The sequence below is a fragment of the Syngnathus floridae genome, chromosome 13 (assembly GCF_059516105.1).
Source record: "Syngnathus floridae isolate MCC-2025c chromosome 13, RoL_Sflo_1.0, whole genome shotgun sequence".
NCBI classification, from domain to species: domain Eukaryota; kingdom Metazoa; phylum Chordata; class Actinopteri; order Syngnathiformes; family Syngnathidae; genus Syngnathus; species Syngnathus floridae.
Genome location: NC_142425.1, coordinates 2,104,987 through 2,123,329, shown reverse-complemented (window position 1 = coordinate 2,123,329; position 18,343 = coordinate 2,104,987). Strand labels below are relative to the sequence as shown.

The window sequence follows — 18,343 nt, the reverse complement described above, 5'->3', positions numbered from 1 at the left end:
ACGTGTGTTTCCTAGTCGGCGCACCACCCTCCCCCCTGGATGACGCCAATCTGCTACTTCCGTTGACGAAGGCAGCCACCGCAGCTTGATGTAAACAAACGACGTTTAAGAAAAAGGCTCGCGTACTGGACGTCGAGATTCGTGGGTGTGACGCGAGTGATGGAGTGAAGTAGAGGCGGCAACATGTCCATGGAAGACCCCTTCTTCGTCGTCAAAGGGTCAGAAAAGCTTATAGGAAACTGTTAGCGTGTTAGCACTGGCACATCCCGTGTCTCTGCACAACCAAACAAGTCAGCGTTAAATCGCCAAAATATAGACTTGTTCAAGCATATAACGTATGATTTTCAATAAATAATTGATCTTATATTCCTAACAATCAAGTAGTTCATGTGATGATAGAGCAATATTCGTAATCAACTCGTTCCATTAAACAATTCGTTTGAGTGATTCAGTGAAAAAAAAAGTGCGTTGATAATAGCTCAAATCAACAATTCATCTCGTATTTACAACGAATGACAGGCTCAGCCAAATGGCTCACATGGTTTACACCAGTGGTGTCATCACGAATTTACACAATAAACCAGGTGTGTTCGGATCTCTGCAGTGGAGGCTCTGCCAAACCCCTGAGACCGACTCACTGAACCCCAAAGGCAGGGGTGTCAAACTCTTTTTTTTTTTTTTTTGCGGGCCGCATTGTAGTCATAGCTTCTTTCGGAGGGCCATTATGACTGTCAACTCAAATAAATGTATGAGCACCTCATATTATATACAGTAAAAGCTACAAAACAAACTGACAAATAACTCGTTTTCAAATCAGACGAGTAAAAACTGGTCAAATATTTAAAAATATATATATTATTAAAAGTGAAGACAATTTGCAATTCTAGTAATGACATGAATTTGATGCACAATTTGTCTTCGCGGGCCACATAAAATGATGTGGTGGGCTGTATCTGGCCCCCGGGCCTTGAGTTTGACACCTGTGCCCTAGGGTTTGAGCGAACCCAGGTTAAGAACCACTGGTTTACACTTTGAGTCAAAAGCCAATACGTCCTACAATTGTACGACATACAACTGGAATGGCCTGAACAAGTGATGAGTAAATAGGAAATATCACTGTTGTTCGTTTTTACCGGAGGTAGCGACTTTCCATTGAATTGGATTCAAGCTCGCCTCTTATTGCATCCAAGTTTTTGTTGCCCAAGAATGATCCGTGACAGCTGGGCACGCCCAACTTTGCCTGTTTGCTCGTCAACAGGGAGGTGCAGAAGGCCGTGAGCGGCGCTCAAACCCTCCATCACAGATGGAGGGAGTTGCTGCTGGAAGGGGGTGCAGCCTCGAAGGAGGAGATGGACTGGACCACGAATGAGCTGAGGAACAGTTTGCGCTCTATTGAGTGGGACCTGGAAGACCTTGATGAGACCATCAATATCCTTTCGCCAGTGTAGATAGCTGCTTAGAAGAGGAGAAGAAGAAAGTTGAGCTTTTTCACAAGGCGATCCTTCTATTTGCTGTGTGCGTGTGTGCGCGTGAGTTCTCGGACTGCGTTTGTGTGTGAATATTTGTCGCTCCCAGAAGTCAATGCTAATTTAATGTTCGCGTGTGAGTGGGATTTTCCCCCTGACTTTAGCATTAGCATTGGCGATGTACTTGAAAAGGAAGCAAGTCATGTGTTCAAATATACAAGGTGTTTCGTTGTTTTTGTCATGTGTTCAGTTTGACAATCAACTCCACCTGGGGGGTATTCCAGAAAGCAGGTTCAACATACTCTGAGTATATCCTTGAACTCTGAGGTGACTTACTCTAAGAATGGAGACTCTGAGTATTCGGTTCCAGAAAAGATGATCTGAGTTAGTTCAATCAACTCAGTATGTTAACCTGGAGTTACGCGCGCATAACAAAAAGCCATCATCAATCGATCCCCAATACCACGAGTCACCATGATAACTGAGGAAAAACAGATCACCTTATTTTACCACAATGGAGTTGGAGGTCCTTATGTAAGCGAGTACAAACGTATTTTTCGCCGCAAATCTAATACGGCTGCAGCAGCGAAGGAGAGTGAGACGTCATAGGAGGAAATTGTTGCCCGATGCGCAAGTTTGAATGTACTATTTTATTGATGTAACGTTGAACCATAAGATCGTAGCATAGCCTATATTTATGAATTTAAATAGGAATAAAATCAGAATTTCATTTAGTGCAATCCGACAGGAGAAACAAGGACCTGGAAGCAGCTCAAAATGAAACAAAAACATTAGTCAAAAAGGTAAGGCATGTTTTGCTAGCCTGTGATTGCACCTCACTTTGATTTTAATTTAATTATTTTAAATGGACTTACGCTATTGAACAAATTCAATATTAATTTAAACTAAAATATTAAATCAGTGGCTACTTCAAATAATTTAAACCCCAAACAAAATGTTTTCCAACATCTTCTAGGTTAATTCTACACTTTGTGGATTAATACTTGACATGAACATCATTTATGTTGTAGTCATTTAAAATGTGACACTAGCCAACAGCAACACTCATTAAAATACTATTTTAAAACAAACATTGAGTTCTGCTTAGCCAATAGAAAAAAGTAATATTATGCATCCCTAATATTATAAAGAAAACGCCATTTGCAAAAAAAAAAACCGTAGTGCTATGTGTAAAGTTTGGTCTGATGTGAGTGCTCATCTGCGGTGTGTGGGAATCGAACTCACGGTGTCTGCACCTCAAGACAGGTGAGTGTGCCACTACACTATCAGGTATCCCACGGAGAAGGTTATTGAGATAAATTATACTGTTCAAAGAAAAGTGGTAGCGCTCTAAAATATATTCTTCGAGAAATGATAAAATGTCTAATCTGGGTCGAAAGATTCTCGCGACGTAAAGTGTTTCGAATTATTACGGCTTCGATGTCGATTGGATTTTGAATGAACAGCCAATCAGTGATTAACCGCTTTCTTTGTGTGGAAGGAGACAGGTTGAAACGCTGGCTCTCTTATAGTAAACCTGCCAGCGAGCAGGTTATGTTCATAGAGTAAGTTACAGCAGTAACTGACCCAGAGTTTGTTACCTCTCTTTCTGGAACGGATAACTCAGAGTTTCCCTCATTTCAGGGTTAACTTACTCTTTAAGTTTTCACATAACCCACTTTCTGGAATACCCTTCTGGGTTAGGGTTCAGGATCAAGCACGCTCAGGCCGAGGCTACGTCTGCTGTGAAAGGAATGTGGTGCATTCTAGGTACTTTCAGCGCCACAGTAGTTTTACTCTGGTGAGATTTTCTTGAAGTGGTGGCAGGAAGGAGGTGCTCATTCAGAGCTTTTAAGAGCGATCCGTCCAGTCCACGCTGAGAAAGCGAGAACATGGCCCGCCCTTTGGCTCAAAGCCGGCCCGCCAGTGTCTGCTTTCTTAACAGTCAGTCAACGCATCGTGGAGTCCAACCCCAAGAAGTTCAACCTGGATGCCGGTGAGCTGGCCAAGAGAAAAGCCTTCATCAGCAGCACCAGACGCAGTGTCAAGGTACACCACGCCTCATTGTGTCTGACTTGCATTGAGCTACTTGTCACATGCGGCCTTTCCTCCCTCCCGTCGCAGCAAATTAAGGAGCACATGATGAGTGGCCCGGCCGTGGCCTTTGCCGACGGGACAGACAAGCGGGTGCTCCATCGGCTTCCGGCGCAGATGATCATGCATGTGCTCAGGCGGTAAGGTCTGAAGAATGTAGCGTGTGCGCAGGTGCCGCTCGGCGACGGCGCCAAATGCGACGTGTACCGGCCGCCGGCGTGTGGCTTGCACGACGCTAACTCCGATTTCATCGAGAACCAGCAACTTCAGCAACAGGTTGGCCAAGACGCACGGCCGGCCCGGAAACCGCTCACCGGCCGGCTTCACTCATTCCTTGGTTTTCCTGTCAGTTGATGGCTGAGCAGCAGGACGAACAACTGGAGCTTGTCTCGGGAACCATTGGCGTCCTGAAGAACATGTCAGAGAGGATTGGCCTGGAGTTGGACGAGCAGGCTGTGTAAGATGGCCCCGCTCCCGCCGTGACGGCAGGCGAGGAAAAGCGGCACTTAGTTGTGTGCGTCTTTGTTTTTTGCAGTATGCTGGACGACTTTGGCCAGGAGATGGACAGCACACACTCCAGACTGGACAACGTAATGAAGAAACTGGCCAAAGTGTCCCACATGACCAGCGGTAGGCACTCAAACTTGTCGGCCGGCCGCAGGACCTCCTGCTTGTTGGTTTAGAAGGACTTGGGCTGGCCAACTGGCATCTCTCACACCTGATCTCCCTCACCTCCCGCTCTCCCTCCCTCAATCTCCCCATCCGCGGATGACGGCGCAGACCGCCGCCAGTGGTGCGCCATTGGTGTGCTGCTGGCTGTCCTCTTGGTCATCCTCCTGCTCCTCGTCATCCTCTGACATGATGACTCGTCTTCATCCTCCCGGACCAGAGGTCGTTATCTGTTTTGTCTCCTGCTGATTGGCGACTGTTTTCTTCCCTTCCTTTGCGGACTTTTCAGTGTGAAAGACTGACTAGATTCTTTGTTGCACAGTCCACCTTTTGTCCTGCAGGTGTCACAAGCAGCCCTAAAGCCAGGGCTGCCCAAGTCCTGGCCTGAGAGAACCTACCCAGACTGTATTTCCAACGTCGCTTGATTCAAATCATCAGGCTTTTGCAAACTTATTGCTGAGCTCATCCATGGTATCGGATGTGTTGCAGTTTGATGACATCTCGAACAGGCTGGATAGGGGCTCTTCACGACAGCCCTGCCTAAAGCCATTCTAAAAGTATCCATCCATTATCTGACCTGCTTATCGTCACAAAGGTCACGACCCAGGTGTCTCATGACACCCCACATTCAACTATGAACACACTTAAAAAGTTTCATTAATGACAAAGTTCCATGAACTTAAATTGAAGATTAGCTTGGCAGCTAGTAATGGAACCAAAACCACATATTCTTATTTCTTTTTCCGTTCATAAAATCCATCTCTTGTCCCAAACGTGTTAGCTCCACTTTTGTCTGGGTTGTGTTCGGACGGACTGGGCAGGCCTGAAATAGTGACGAAGCTCAGTGAAGGACACCCAATGGCAAGTGAAGGAATGGGGCCGAAATACAAAACGTCCTGCCTAGCTACAAAAACAGATGTGCTCAAACCTCATTGAATAAAGTACATAAGCAGACAAGTATATTCACATATTAAATCAATGAAAGAAAACATTTTAAGCATATAATTATACCTACACACCAAATCAATAAAGAAGACATAACTAGACATTTTTGATAGGTGGTAATGACAAAGGTTTTATAACTTTATGATCTGATATGTAATTCTGAGCACTTAGAAATAACAAATGTCTTTTGATATATTGCCTAAATAGCTTAATGACCCTTAAGGAACTGAGTAATGCATGCCTGATGTTTTTCTCTAAATCATGGACACGGCCAGAGTCGTCTTGACCGTTCAGTACTTGATTGTATCTTATGTTTTGACTAATGCTAGACGCCAGTTTTTGATTACTACTGAACGCTCTGCACAGAGGGAAATATTTTGCCTAACAAAGAAAAGATACGGTTGATCATGCTTCCAACCGTATCTTTTCTTTGTTAGGCAAAATATTTCCCTCTGTGCAGAGTGTTCAGTAGTAATCAAAAACTGGCGTCTAGCGAAAGCAAAGACATGAAGTATCAAAAGCACAGCAATAGATTAATTATGTCACAGCCAAAAGCTAACATAATTTCGTACAAAATGACAAAATTGAAAGAATGCGGTACGACAGTGTATGTCCAAGATTGGAGAAGAATGTTCACAGGAAGGTCACGTGGAGATAAAACCAGCAGGTGCCAGAGGGAGCCAGCCAAGGACTCGGCCAAAGATGATTGCCAAGGCCGAAAGACGGAATGGAAGACAACAGCCCCCACACACACCGAATCGCCCATAACCAGCACCCACTCCCATGGCGAACTTGCCCCACCCCAAAGACTCATCACCCATCAATCTTGGCCCACAATGTGCAACTTAATATAAGCTGATCAAAGAACCTTGAACATTGCCTTTTCTGAATGGAGACTTTCTGCTCTTGAAGGGCCCAGCGCTGTATTGTACTTTCCTGAAAACAGAGCTTTCCAAACAAGAATTGTGATTGAACTCAACCAACCTGCGTAAGTCTAATTTCTGCTTCAGTGTCTTAGCATTTTCCTAAATCTGAAGAAATCAAACGAGCACGCAGTGAGTAAATTGGATAACAGGTGATTGGCAATGGCTTTTGCCGTGAGACGCAGATAGCGCGCTCCCTGAATTGTGGACAAATTCCAACAAAACCTCTAGAAAATCTACAAACAGGAAGACCAACCTGGATGCATAAAAAAAAAAAAAAGGTCCAGGTGCCAACAAATTCGGTCAAGTTCATGGTTGTCATCCATGAACCCAACAGATCTCAAAGAAAACATCAGGTCTGATTACTACCAATTAGCCATCCATGTTTTCAGCACAAGTAAAAACCCAGACATCGTAGACAAACTAGAAAATGCCATTTCTGGAGAAATTGTGTGTAAAGGCGAAGAGATTGATTAACTTCTTGGGGAATGCTGCCGAATGATGTTGAAATGAGTTGAATTACTTGAGAAATGTAGAAAATAGAAGTGTAAAACGAAATTTTGGAGAATTTGTGGTGAATTTCAAAATTTAAAATTTGTGTATTTTGGTAAGTGGGAAGTTGTGAAAATGATGAACAGTTGAAAGTTGGAATGGGTTGAATCGGTTGAAAAATGTAGAAATTAGTCGAAAAATGAAATTTTGGAGAAATTGGCGTGAATTTCATAATTGAAAAATGTTGAAATTAGTGCAAATGTTCAATCCCCATAGAGAATGAATGGGAATTTTTAAAAAAAAAATTGCGCCAAACTTTTTTGAAATTTGGAATGAAACGAAAACTACGGGTTTAAGAGGTTCACTTTAGAATTCTAAAGTTGAAACAAGTTGAATCGGACAAAAATTGTAAAAGTTAGAGCAAATGTTTAATTTAGTTCACTTCTGGTTTTATTTGGGGCACTTCTGGTAGAATTAAGGTAAATTCCGGTTTATTTGGGTCACTTCCAGTTTGTTTGGGGTTACTTCCGGTTTAGTTGAGGTCACTTCCGGTTTATGTGTGTCATTTCTGGTTTAAAAAGGTCATTTCCTGTTTATTTTGGCCACTTGCGGTTTGATTTAGGTCACGTCTGGTTGGATTTTGGTCACTTCCGGTTTAATTTGGGTCACTTCCGGTTCGTCTTGGGGCACTTCCATTTCAATTCCTGTTCATGTTGGGGCACTTCCGGTTTGTTTTGGGGCCCTTCCGGTTCACTTTGTGATCATTTTGGGGTGACGTGAAGGAATTGAAAATAAAGGATAAAACTGTCATGAAATTTTAATTTCAGTAATAATAACTTGTGACATTGTAAAGGCTTCAAAAACAGACAAAAAGGCTGAGAAATGTTCCATTGTTAGAACGGAATGGCCAGTGACTGAGTTGCTTGTGTGAAACCGTGTGCGTCTCTTTACGGATGACCGCAAAGAGAAGCATTTTTATTCGAGATGAGCATAGGGAATGATCATCTGCCGTAAAAGCAATCCCTCGAGTACGGCTGTTGACAGCCCATTCTCATTTTGGCTATCAAAGATTTTCACACAATTTCTGGAAATTGGTTTCCCTGACGAGCACACGATGTCTCAAGAAAGGAATCACTACTTTTTGACACATTTTTCTGAAATGCTTCATGTCTTAAGCTACATTTTGCCATCTGTTAGGTTCGTTCCCAGTTCTTTATCTTTAATGCTCGCTATGTAAAGGAAAATGTGTTTTTGGGAGTTTGCAAACATATTTTTTAAGGTTGTGTTAAACTTATAATCATATTAATATCTAGTATTGAAGTGCTCGTGTGGATTGGTGGGAGCCGAGGAATGTGCAGGCAAACTGCATGAACTTGTTTTCTTGGAAGTGTTGTGTATAGGCCCAGACAGGGAGTACCGGACGAGATAATCTCAAGGTCGGTGAGAAACGAGAACAAGAGCACATCTATGGGACTGGGCATCGAGGGGAAAACCCAACCGCCTGACCTCAGCGACACCTGGACGGGGAGGAGATGGCCATCCACCAATCATCTCACAATATTTTGCATGCTTTAATATTCATATTGTGTTTCTTTAAAACTGGGCAACCCGGAAGAATGTGTCGTCTTTTGGTGGTCACAAAAACGCACGAGCTTTAGTGTGAGGGACCCGGGACCCAGGCCTGTATTAGTGCGCTTTGTCAGGAATAAATAATTGGTAAATTTGGTCTAATTGATCTACTGGTCTTCTCTTTGACAGAACGAACTCGCAAAATTGTTAGGTGCGCCAGTGTGTGGATTAGGACATAGCAATTTATGAGTTAAGTGTTGATCGCAATTTGGAGTCAGATCAATAACTAGAATCCGTAACCTAACAATTTCTTGGTGACCGCGGACGTGATGTCAAGAGAAGGGTAATTGACAACTCGTGGTCTTTAGCCAAGACACCGGACAGTGTCAGGGACACTGTCTCCCGGTCGGCGAACCGTTTGGAATAAGCGCACAACGTTGAGCTGGTACGACGTCTCCTAAACCCTGAGCTCATCACCGATAAGGTAAGCAGAATACCTGTTACTATAAGTCGAAATGCTGCAAATTGAAAGAGGAAATTTAAGAGGAGACTGTCGTTCAGATCAAATAAGGAGTGCATGAAGTTAAGATACATACGGTGAATAAGTTTGGAACTTACGTGTGTAACGTGTACGGTAAAGTCAGGGACTTACGCGTACTACGGATAGGTCAGGGACCTAGTGCTTCGTCGTGGCGGACAAGGGTGCGGTGACGATCGTATTCAAATAGCTGGGGTTAATAAAGAGATCCCCGAGGGGAAGTGAGGCCTCCTCAAAAAATATCCGGTGGTAACAGTTCCTCCTGTGAGAGATCAGACCGCTAAAATATCCAAAATGAACCAAATTGGGGGGAGAGTGTGTGTGCGCGCAGAGGATCCTCATGAGTGGGTGTGTATATCAGTGTGTGTGAGTGAGATGTGTGTTCTATGGAAGAAATCAGTAATGGAGAATGTTTAGGAGGCTTTTGAGCGATAATAGGGAAATTGAGAAGTGTACAATGGTGTGTTTAAGTTGGTTAGAGAAACTAAGATGAGCAAGGTGTGGCAGTAGAGAAAATAGGGCGTGTGTGCAATAGAGAAAATAAGACGTGTGTGGCAGAAAGTTACTAGAACGGTGGCTTGATAGGATGAGAATAAGAGACAACAAATGTTGTGTAGAAGACATTGAAAGATGTCGAATGTGAACATGATGAAGGGCGCAACAGCAAAGTTGGCCTGCCCTTTGAGAAGTTGAGACTGATGAGCGTGCCTGCACTCGCGCGTAATCGCGGGTCTGGGCTGTGCGCGTGGGCCTGTGCTATGCTCGTGCGGGCGGTGGGCCGGCATCATGATTGTTGCAGGAAATGGCCAGCCTGTAACCGGTCAACATTGATGCCGCGACCCCCCCCCTCGCGCGGGGGGGTGCTATGGCCCGGGCGGGGCAGGGACAGTGTGAGTTTCTCAGTGAATGTTTGAAGCAGTGAGATTGAAGGAATGTATATGCTGATGTGGAAGCGCAAATTGTGAATGGTATTGACCGATAGAAAGTGGCAAAGAAGCTACATGAGAGATGGATTGTGCGTGCGTGCGTGCGTGCGTGCGTGTGGATGCGTGTGTGTGTGTGTGTACGTGCGATTGTGTGCGCGCTCGGTGTGTGCGTTTATGTGCACACCCTGTGTGGGTGCAGGCGTGTGAGGAGGAAGACTGCATGGATCAGAGAATGTTCAAGAAAGGGGGGGGCTAACTCGTAAATAATGAGGAGCTATTGGGAGTAACCTGTTTGTCCTTTCTTTAAGGTTAGGTTAAGTTAGCAACATGAGCGATTTAGAGGTTCAAAAGAAAGACAATTAAAAGAAAATAACATTTTTGATTTGGACAATTGCAGGCTAACAGGAGCATAGATTGTTTTTGTTTGTTTTTAAAGATATATTTAACAGTTTATCTCGGTGCAGTAAGGATATAGCAATTTTGAAAGACTTAAAATTAAAAGCAAAATTACATTTTAATTCTGACACATGCCAGCTAACATGAGGATGGCAAATAAATGAATAAATACTCGCTCAAATGCGGCATGTGTTTTAAATTGGGCGATAAGACATTCACTTTCAAGCACTATCATTTAGCGCTGCTGACAACAATAATTTATGAGATGGTAAACCAAGGAGGAGTGTCATAGTTGGAACACAGGCGCTGTATGACCTATAGATTGAACAATAACATTCACCGCATATACAACCATGTTGGTAGATTGTTAAATTACATTACAGTTTATTATAAAGGATTTCGGAACTTTATTTGATGATAAACACTGGAACGAGGATTTTAGCCGTGTTAATGGGTAGGGTGGATGGATTACTCAAAAAAAAAAAACATTTGATAAGGGCGGCTTGATAGTAAGATCATGAGTGTGCGCAACTGATAGGATACAAAATGTTAATAGGAAGATTTGGGGTGTAAGGAACAAATACTACACATGAAGACTGATAACACGAAGATAGTTTTGTGAAATTTGTGTCCCAGTGTGTTCTGCCCTAGCGCATGGCACAAGTCCTGAACTGAGTCCTTGTACTCTACTGGCTGCCTCAAAATCAACAGAGGACTGTCCCTGGTCATGAGACACCTTTGACCTTTGGGAGAACAACAGGAACTATTATCATGCTTGAAGGGGGCAAGCACGGCTCTTCACAGGACAAGAACCATACAGTTGGTGGAATACACACAGTCGCAGATCAAAAAATAGACTGAAAGAACAAAGACAAGATGGATGCATTTGAGAATGGCGGACGGTCCAGCCCTGAATCATCATCATGAGAATCTAAGAGGAGAGGCTGCTAAAGACTTGCACGAGTCACATGAAGTCAAACTGGACACATTGCTAAAGACTGCTGAAGCATTACAAAGTTGGTGGAGTATGGGACAAAAGGGATGGAAGTGTGTTTGGGTGCTGGGGCAGACATAACTGAGGAGTTTTGATAAAAGAGGGAATAATAAGGATGCTTATTGACACTGAAACGGGGATAAAAAACAAAATACATAGATATGGTCAGTGAAGATGCACTGACAAATTATACGACAGCGTGATCAGAAACTTTGCAAAGTGGACATTGATCAATAGAAATTAAATAATTTGAATCATACATTTTTATATGTAACTTAGCATTTCGAATACATAATTAATCTAACTGAAATAATGAAATTTTATAATTGGACCAGTGAAAATTTGGATTCGGGCAACAGAAGGCTGAATTGCTAAACTTAATTGACCTTTATCAAAGCAACAGAATTTAATTACACATCAACTGCGACTGATTTATAGGATGCATATTTCAGCTTGAAGGGGTGAGGGGCCATAAGAAAGTTGGAATTCTGGATAGTCAGCAAAATAGTAATAAAGGGCACTACTTAATTAAAAAAAGAATACAGTAGGGCTTTAAATAACAAATACATTGACATGACCCTTGCGACAATTGATGTAAATGGCAATTTATGATAGGCATTTGGGGTTAGGATTAACAATCCATCCATCCATCCATTACTGGTGCGGCTTGTCCTTACGAGGGCCACGGATGATTAACAATAATAACTAGAATTATTAATTTCCGTAGAAATTGCGTGTGAAGGCGAAGAGGCTGAATAAAAATTCGGGGAAAGCCACAAGATTATGTTTAAATTTGGAACGTGTTGAATTGGTCAGAAAATTGATAAAAATATAGAAAGAATTTTGTAAAATTGGGCGTGAATTTTAAAGTTGAAAATTTGAGAGGGGGGAGTGAGACTCGCCAAGAGGGGCAATAAAGTGAAGCAGACTGAGAAACATATTTGAGCTAGACAACAGGAAAAAGGGGGAGAGCCAAATGATGACGTAAAAATCCAGAGGGAATAGTCGGACCCATCTTTATTGAATTTAATTAGGATAAGTAATAGAGACCGAGTTTGTAGGAGCAATCTGAGGTTATGGAGGCTCCCCTGACACGCGGGTCCCACAGTCGGCCCCCCCAGATAGACATATATGACAATTTGCGATGAATCTGATGGGCGAGTTTATGGAAAATTGAATTGGAGATTTTACAATAGGTCATGTTGACAACTATGTCCAAATGTGAAGAGTTACTATTAGGAGTCAATGTTTGCCTGCACACTAACATACTAACTTTGAGTGTGTGTGCGCAGTATGATTGGCCAGAGAGGTCTGAAGTTGGGGTGATGTGTTTGCAATTGAGGATAAAATTCCTCTCACCTGAAGGGGTGGTACAGACTGGAACCATGGCTCAATGATCAATCAGGGGCACCATCGACAACAAAACGGTGTGATGGAGAAGGCCCATTTCAGTGATATGGTCAGACAAGACAGAACTAGTATCGAACAGCAAGACTTTGGACGATTTGACGTGTGACGACTTTGAGCTCACCCGACGGGGTGACGGACTAGGTGGACAGTGACCAATTGTTTGACGCTTGAACGTGTTTGCGACAATAGCACGCTCTGCTTTGTTTTTCTGTGTGACTTGATTTTTTTTTTTTTTTTTGCAGCACCAGCCACCAGCCAAGGAGCGGATTGCGCGTTGCTTGCATAACTTGTTTTCATTCTTGCAGGTTGTCGATTGCGTTCGTGGAAAGTTTGTGTTGGATTTACAAGAATATGTTAACCCTTGCCCTTTTGGTTTTTATGATGAACTTGTTGATGACGTGGTTTTCAGGACATGATCTGCGGGCGCCAGGATTCATTTTATGACTGTTTTTGTTTTGATACTTGATGTCTGTTTTTGTTTTTGTGTGTACAAATGTCCGCTGTCAGCAGGGCTATAAGCTCACTGACAGGAGTGCGATGATTTTTGTTTGTGTTGCCGAGTGTGTGGTGGACAGTCAAGTTTCAAGGACTTGGGGTGATGGTCCCAGGGCCCAGATGGGAGCTAGAGGTTCCGCGGGCCTGGCTACAATGAGAGTGGTGATGAGAGGGGACGCTTTGCAGGTTCCTTTTGATACGTAATGACACATTGGGGGAATGTGTCAAAGGGGGAGTGGTAAAATAGAAATGGGTGAGTAGGTTTCAATTTGTAATTGTGATATACAACGTTTTTTCCAAATTCACTTGTTTTCAAGCTTTAACAGGACATGCCAGAATTCACCCAGCAGTGATGGAAGGAGCAGAGGAAGACCAGTGACATCTGGTTGTGGTGTGGTGATGACAAATTATAGGATCTCTTGCCGAAGAATGCATCAGGTATCTGTGCCCTCGTGTCTTTGATAATGCCTGTGGTGGTTGTCCCCATTGAAATACAGAATCTCAATTGGGACCTGGAGTCCCCACTGGCGGGGCTCCTGAAGCGAGCCAAAAGAGACGTTTTGCCCCCGTGATTGAGCGACGACGATCCCACATATATTGACACTATAGGAGTGCCCCGGGGTGTGTCAGATAAGTATAAACTCGTTAATCAAGTGTTCTCGGGATTCGAAAGTATCTTCCTATGGATCACCCCCAATAAAAATGTAGACAGTATTAATTACGTTCATTACAATGTCCAACGACTGGGTAATTATACAGCTGAATCATTCGCCGCAGTTCATGAACAATTGGCTGCAACGTCGTTAATGGCGTTCCAAAATAGAATTGCGTTGGACATGCTATTGGCTAAGGAACATGGTGTATGTGGAATGTTTGGTGATGCATGTTGTACTTTCATCCCAAACAACACGGCACGAGGAGGCCGACTGATCCAGGTGTTGGAAGGACTAAGGACACTGAACAAAAAGATGAAAGATCATTCAGGCCTACACACCGATATTTGGTCTGATTGGATGAAAACGTTCGGAAGCTGGAAAGGCCTCATCATGTCTGTGCTTGTTGCTGTGGCTATTTTTACTACAGTTATGATTTTATGCGATTGTTGTTGTATTCCATGTATTAGGTCACTCACTGTCCGGTTGATCGAGAAAACCGTTGGCCCGTTGCCACCGATGGGCCAATATGCCCTGGTGACTCAACATGAGCAGCGGGGGGAAGGAAGGATCGACAGCGCGCTGGTAGCTGTTTGCTAGGGTAACGGGTGATGACCTCATAAATGAGGTCATGAGAGGGAATAAAGGAAAATGTGTTTTTGGGAGTTTGCAAACATATTTTTTAAGGTTGTGTTAAACTTATAATCATATTAATATCTAGTATTGAAGTGCTCGTGTGGATTGGTGGGGGCCGAGGAATGTGCAGGCAAACTGCATGAACTTGTTTTCTTGGAAGTGTTGTGTATAGGCCCAGACAGGGAGTACCGGACGAGATAATCTCAAGGTCGGTGAGAAACGAGAACAACAGCACATCTATGGGACTGGGCATCGAGGGGAAAACCCAACCGCCTGACCTCAGCGACACCTGGACGGGGAGGAGATGGCCATCCACCAATCATCTCACAATATTTTGCATGCTTTAATATTCATATTGTGTTTCTTTAAAACTGGGCAACCCGGAAGAATGTGTCGTCTTTTGGTGGTCACAAAAACGCACGAGCTTTAGTGTGAGGGACCCGGGACCCAGGCCTGTATTAGTGCGCTTTGTCAGGAATAAATAATTGGTAAATTTGGTCTAATTGATCTACTGGTCTTCTCTTTGACAGAACGAACTCGCAAAATTGTTAGGTGCGCCAGTGTGTGGATTAGGACATAGCAATTTATGAGTTAAGTGTTGATCGCAATTTGGAGTCAGATCAATAACTAGAATCCGTAACCTAACATATGCTAACAGTAATTACCAAGAGGCTGTTTTCACAGTGTAACTATTTAATGTATGCCAGAATGATCGATGCACAGCTGTGGAGCCCTTTCTGCGAGATTCGGAAGAAGGTCTAACTCCCAGCGCCAAGATTCCTTTTCTTACATTACTCTCAGCCGCCTTCCTGCAAGGAGGCGACTCTGCCTAGCCTGTGCGATAATGTGTGACCTTGTAGTCTTAACTGAGAGCGACTTCTACATATGTGCATCGAGTGTCATAGAGAAGAGAAAGCTAATGAAGCAAGAGAAGGGTTACAGCGATATAACGGCATAGCTCAAGCTACCGAGCTAATCACTTACCTTACCTTACAGGTCACTCAACTAAACTTGAGCTTTTGATAAAAAAATATATGGCTCCCCTTGTTGAACGGGCCTAAACTGCCAGTTACTCCCACCCCCTGTTTGTGTGTGCAAAAATCCTACCTATACAGGACTGTCTCAGAAAATTTGAATATTGTGATGAAGTTCTTTATTTTCTGTAATGCAATTAAAAAAACAAAACTGTCATATATTCTGGATTCATTACAAATCAACTGAAACATTGCAAGCCTTTTATTATTTTAATATTGCTGATTATGCCTTACAGTTTAAGAAAACTCAAAAATCTAATCTCAAAATATTAGAATATTTCCTCAGACCAAATAAAAAAAAATATTTATAACAGCAAAACAAAATCAAACATTTGAAAATGTCCATTAATGCACTCAGTACTATGTTGGGAATCCTTTTGCACAGATTACTGCATCATTGCGGCGTAGCATGCAGGCAATCAGCCTCCGGCATTGCTGAGGTGTTATGGATGCCCAGGATGCTTCAATAACGCCCTTTAGCTCATTTGCATTGTTGGGTCTGGTGTCTTTCAGCTTCTTCTTCACAATATCCCAAAAATTCTCTATGGGGTTCAGGTCAGGAGAATTGGCAGGCCAATCGAGGACAGTAATGCCATGATCAGTACACCATTTACTGGTGGTTTTGGCACTGTGGGCAGGTGCCAGATCATGCTGGAAAATGAAAATCATCTCCATAGAGCTCCTCAGCAGACAGAAGCATGTAGTGCTCTAAGCTCTGCATTTACTCTGGACTTGATGAAACACAGTGGATCAACACCAGGAACTGACATAGCTCCCCAAACCATCGCTGACTGTGGGAACTTCAGACAGGATTTCAAGCAACTTGGATTTTGCTCCTCTCCAGCCTTTCTCCAGACTCTGGCGCCTTGACTTCCAAATTAAATATAAAACTTGCTTTCGTCTGAAAAGAGGACTTTGGACCTCTCTGCATCTGTCCAGTGCTTCTTTTCCATAGCCCAAGTCAGACGCTTCTTCCGTTGTCTTGAGTTCAGAAGTGGCTTGACCATGGGAATACGGCTATTGTAGCCCATTTCCCGGACATGTCTGTGAACAATGGCTTTTCATACCTGGACTTCAGCTTCAGTCCACTGTCTTTGAAGCTCCCCCAAATTCTGGAAGCGACTCTTCTTCACAATGCTGTTAAGAGTGCGGTCATCTCTCTTGGTTGTGCAGCGTTTCCTGCCACATTTCCCCCTTCCAACAAACTTTTTGTGGATGTGCTTTGAAACTGCACTCTGTGAACGGCTTGCTCTTTGAGAAATTTCAAGATTCAAGAAATTTCATTCGCCATGTTTGAGCGTGCCAAACAAGGAATTTGACTTCGGTACATCACAGCCTCTGTTCAACATTTAGGTGACCAACAACACTCAGGACATGTGAAAAATGACAAATATTCTCAAACATCCCCTGATCTTAAACTTCCAGGAGGGAAAGGAAATACTCAAAACTCCAACTAGGGGAAATGAGAAACCTTGAGAAGAGACCACAGATGGGAGGGTCCCTCTTCCAGGATGACCAGTCTGCAATGGATGCAGGGGACACATAGTACAAATAGTGTAGACAATTTAAACAAGGTGTGGCGAGCAGGATGTTAGTGCACACCAATGACTCTGAGACTCTAAGAGTGGTGTGAGTTCATCAGAGCGACAGCCTGGGGGAAGAAGCTGTCTCTGTGTCTGCTGGTTTTGGTGTATAGCTCTATAACGTCGTCCGGAGGGGAGCTGTTTGAACAGACTGCAACCTGGGTGAGAAGGGTCTGTAGAGATGTTACTTGCATGTTTCCTGCACATCAGTGAAGACCTCTCCTGGACCACCAACACTGCATCACTGGCGAAGAAAGCTCAGCGCCGCATGTACTTCCAGTGGAAACTCAGGCGAGCAAGTGCTCCACCAGCCATCATGACCACGTTCTATCGAGGCACCATTGAGAGCGTCCTCTCCAGCTGCATCGCTGTGTGGGGTGGAAGCTGCACTGAATACAACAGGAAGGCTCTGCAGCGCATAGTGAACACAGCTGGAAGGATTATTGGCGCTTGACTCCCCTCCCTGAAGGACATTTACACCTCCCATCTCACCCGCAAGACGACCATGATTGTGAGTGATGTGAGTCACCCCGCTCACACTTTGTTTGAGAGAGTAGGTGACAACGGTGATGGAGGTGTGGACAGAGCGGTTGTGGGGGGAGGTGAGTTTTTGGCAGAGCAGCCATACAGCAGCAGGTACTTGTGAGAAACCCAATCGCACCAAACTCAGTGGAATACAATAAAGAAAGACGAGGAGGACGATCAACTCTGTTTGCACACCATTCACTGCGACTACTGCGGCAACAACTAGTAGGGACCTACTGCGCAGCATCCAGGAAGGCTTTTTATTAAACATGCCCACAAATCAACACAGGTGTCTTCATTTAGCACTTAGACAGTCAACATTTTCTGTCATTAAAACAAGAAAATAATAAATACAATAAACCAACATTTGGACAAACATAATAGAAACCATATAATATAGAGCATATCTCAACACCCCCACTTGCTCTCACATTATAAACCCGCATTTTTTAGTTAGACCCAAACATAAACTCAGCAAATTCTGACAGCTTAAATTTTGTTGCAGGCTTGGTCATTACATCAGGAACCATATGTACAGTTGGACAGTACCGTAAGGACAGTTTACCGTTGGTAACATTGGACCGAATAAAGTGGTATTTAATGTCCACATTTTTGCATCGCTGTCTTTTAACAGGATCCTTTGCTAATGCAATCACGCCTTGATTGTCTTCAAAAACTACAGGTAGCATATACACATTCTTATCAATACCATCTAGCAGTTGTGTGAGGTATAGACACTCTTGGATATTTGCTGCCAGAACAATATACTCTCTGCCTCACAAGTAGACAGTGCTACAGTTGGCTGTCTTTTTGTCTTCCATGACACTAAAGTACCACCCTGAGAGAGTTACACAATAACCAGTTGTACTACATCGATCTACATCACTAGCCCAGTTTGCATCACTGTAGGCTTGTATACCTAGGTTTTCATTACTCTTTTGGTAGCATAACTTCTTGTCACTGGTACCCATTAAATATCTTAGCACATGTTTAAC

General features: G+C 43.4%; 1 protein-coding gene across 4 annotated transcripts; it reads left to right on the top strand.

Moving 5' to 3' along the window:
- The first annotated feature begins 30 nt into the window (after positions 1-30).
- Positions 31-5,275, top strand: stx6 (syntaxin 6). Of its 4 annotated transcripts, none has more exons than XM_088395202.1 (9): positions 33-218; positions 1,259-1,428; positions 3,421-3,515; positions 3,591-3,653; positions 3,732-3,836; positions 3,911-4,017; positions 4,096-4,190; positions 4,341-4,451; positions 4,571-5,275. In XM_088395202.1, the coding sequence occupies exons 1-8, from the start codon at positions 184-186 to the stop codon at positions 4,415-4,417; spliced, it is 747 nt and encodes a 248-aa protein (XP_088251328.1). In that variant the 5' UTR covers positions 33-183; the 3' UTR covers positions 4,418-4,451; positions 4,571-5,275. The 4 variants fall into 4 exon arrangements, with proteins under 4 accessions (XP_088251330.1, XP_088251328.1, XP_088251327.1 ...); XM_088395201.1 differs by having other exon boundaries at positions 4,552-5,275; XM_088395204.1 differs by having other exon boundaries at positions 31-218; positions 3,591-3,683; positions 3,792-3,836; positions 4,341-5,275.
- Positions 5,276-18,343: the final 13,068 nt, after the last annotated feature.

What these genes read in the sequence shown, in the direction of transcription:
- stx6 (XM_088395202.1), top strand. Translation starts at nt 184, where the DNA reads ATGTCCATGGAAGACCCCTTCTTCGTCGTCAAAGG. An exon ending in CCCTTCTTCGTCGTCAAAGG is followed by an intron (nt 219 to 1,258) that starts GTCAGAAAAGCT and finishes GCTCGTCAACAG; the next exon opens with GGAGGTGCAGAAGGCCGTGA. An exon ending in CCGACGGGACAGACAAGCGG is followed by an intron (nt 3,654 to 3,731) that starts GTGCTCCATCGG and finishes GCGTGTGCGCAG; the next exon opens with GTGCCGCTCGGCGACGGCGC.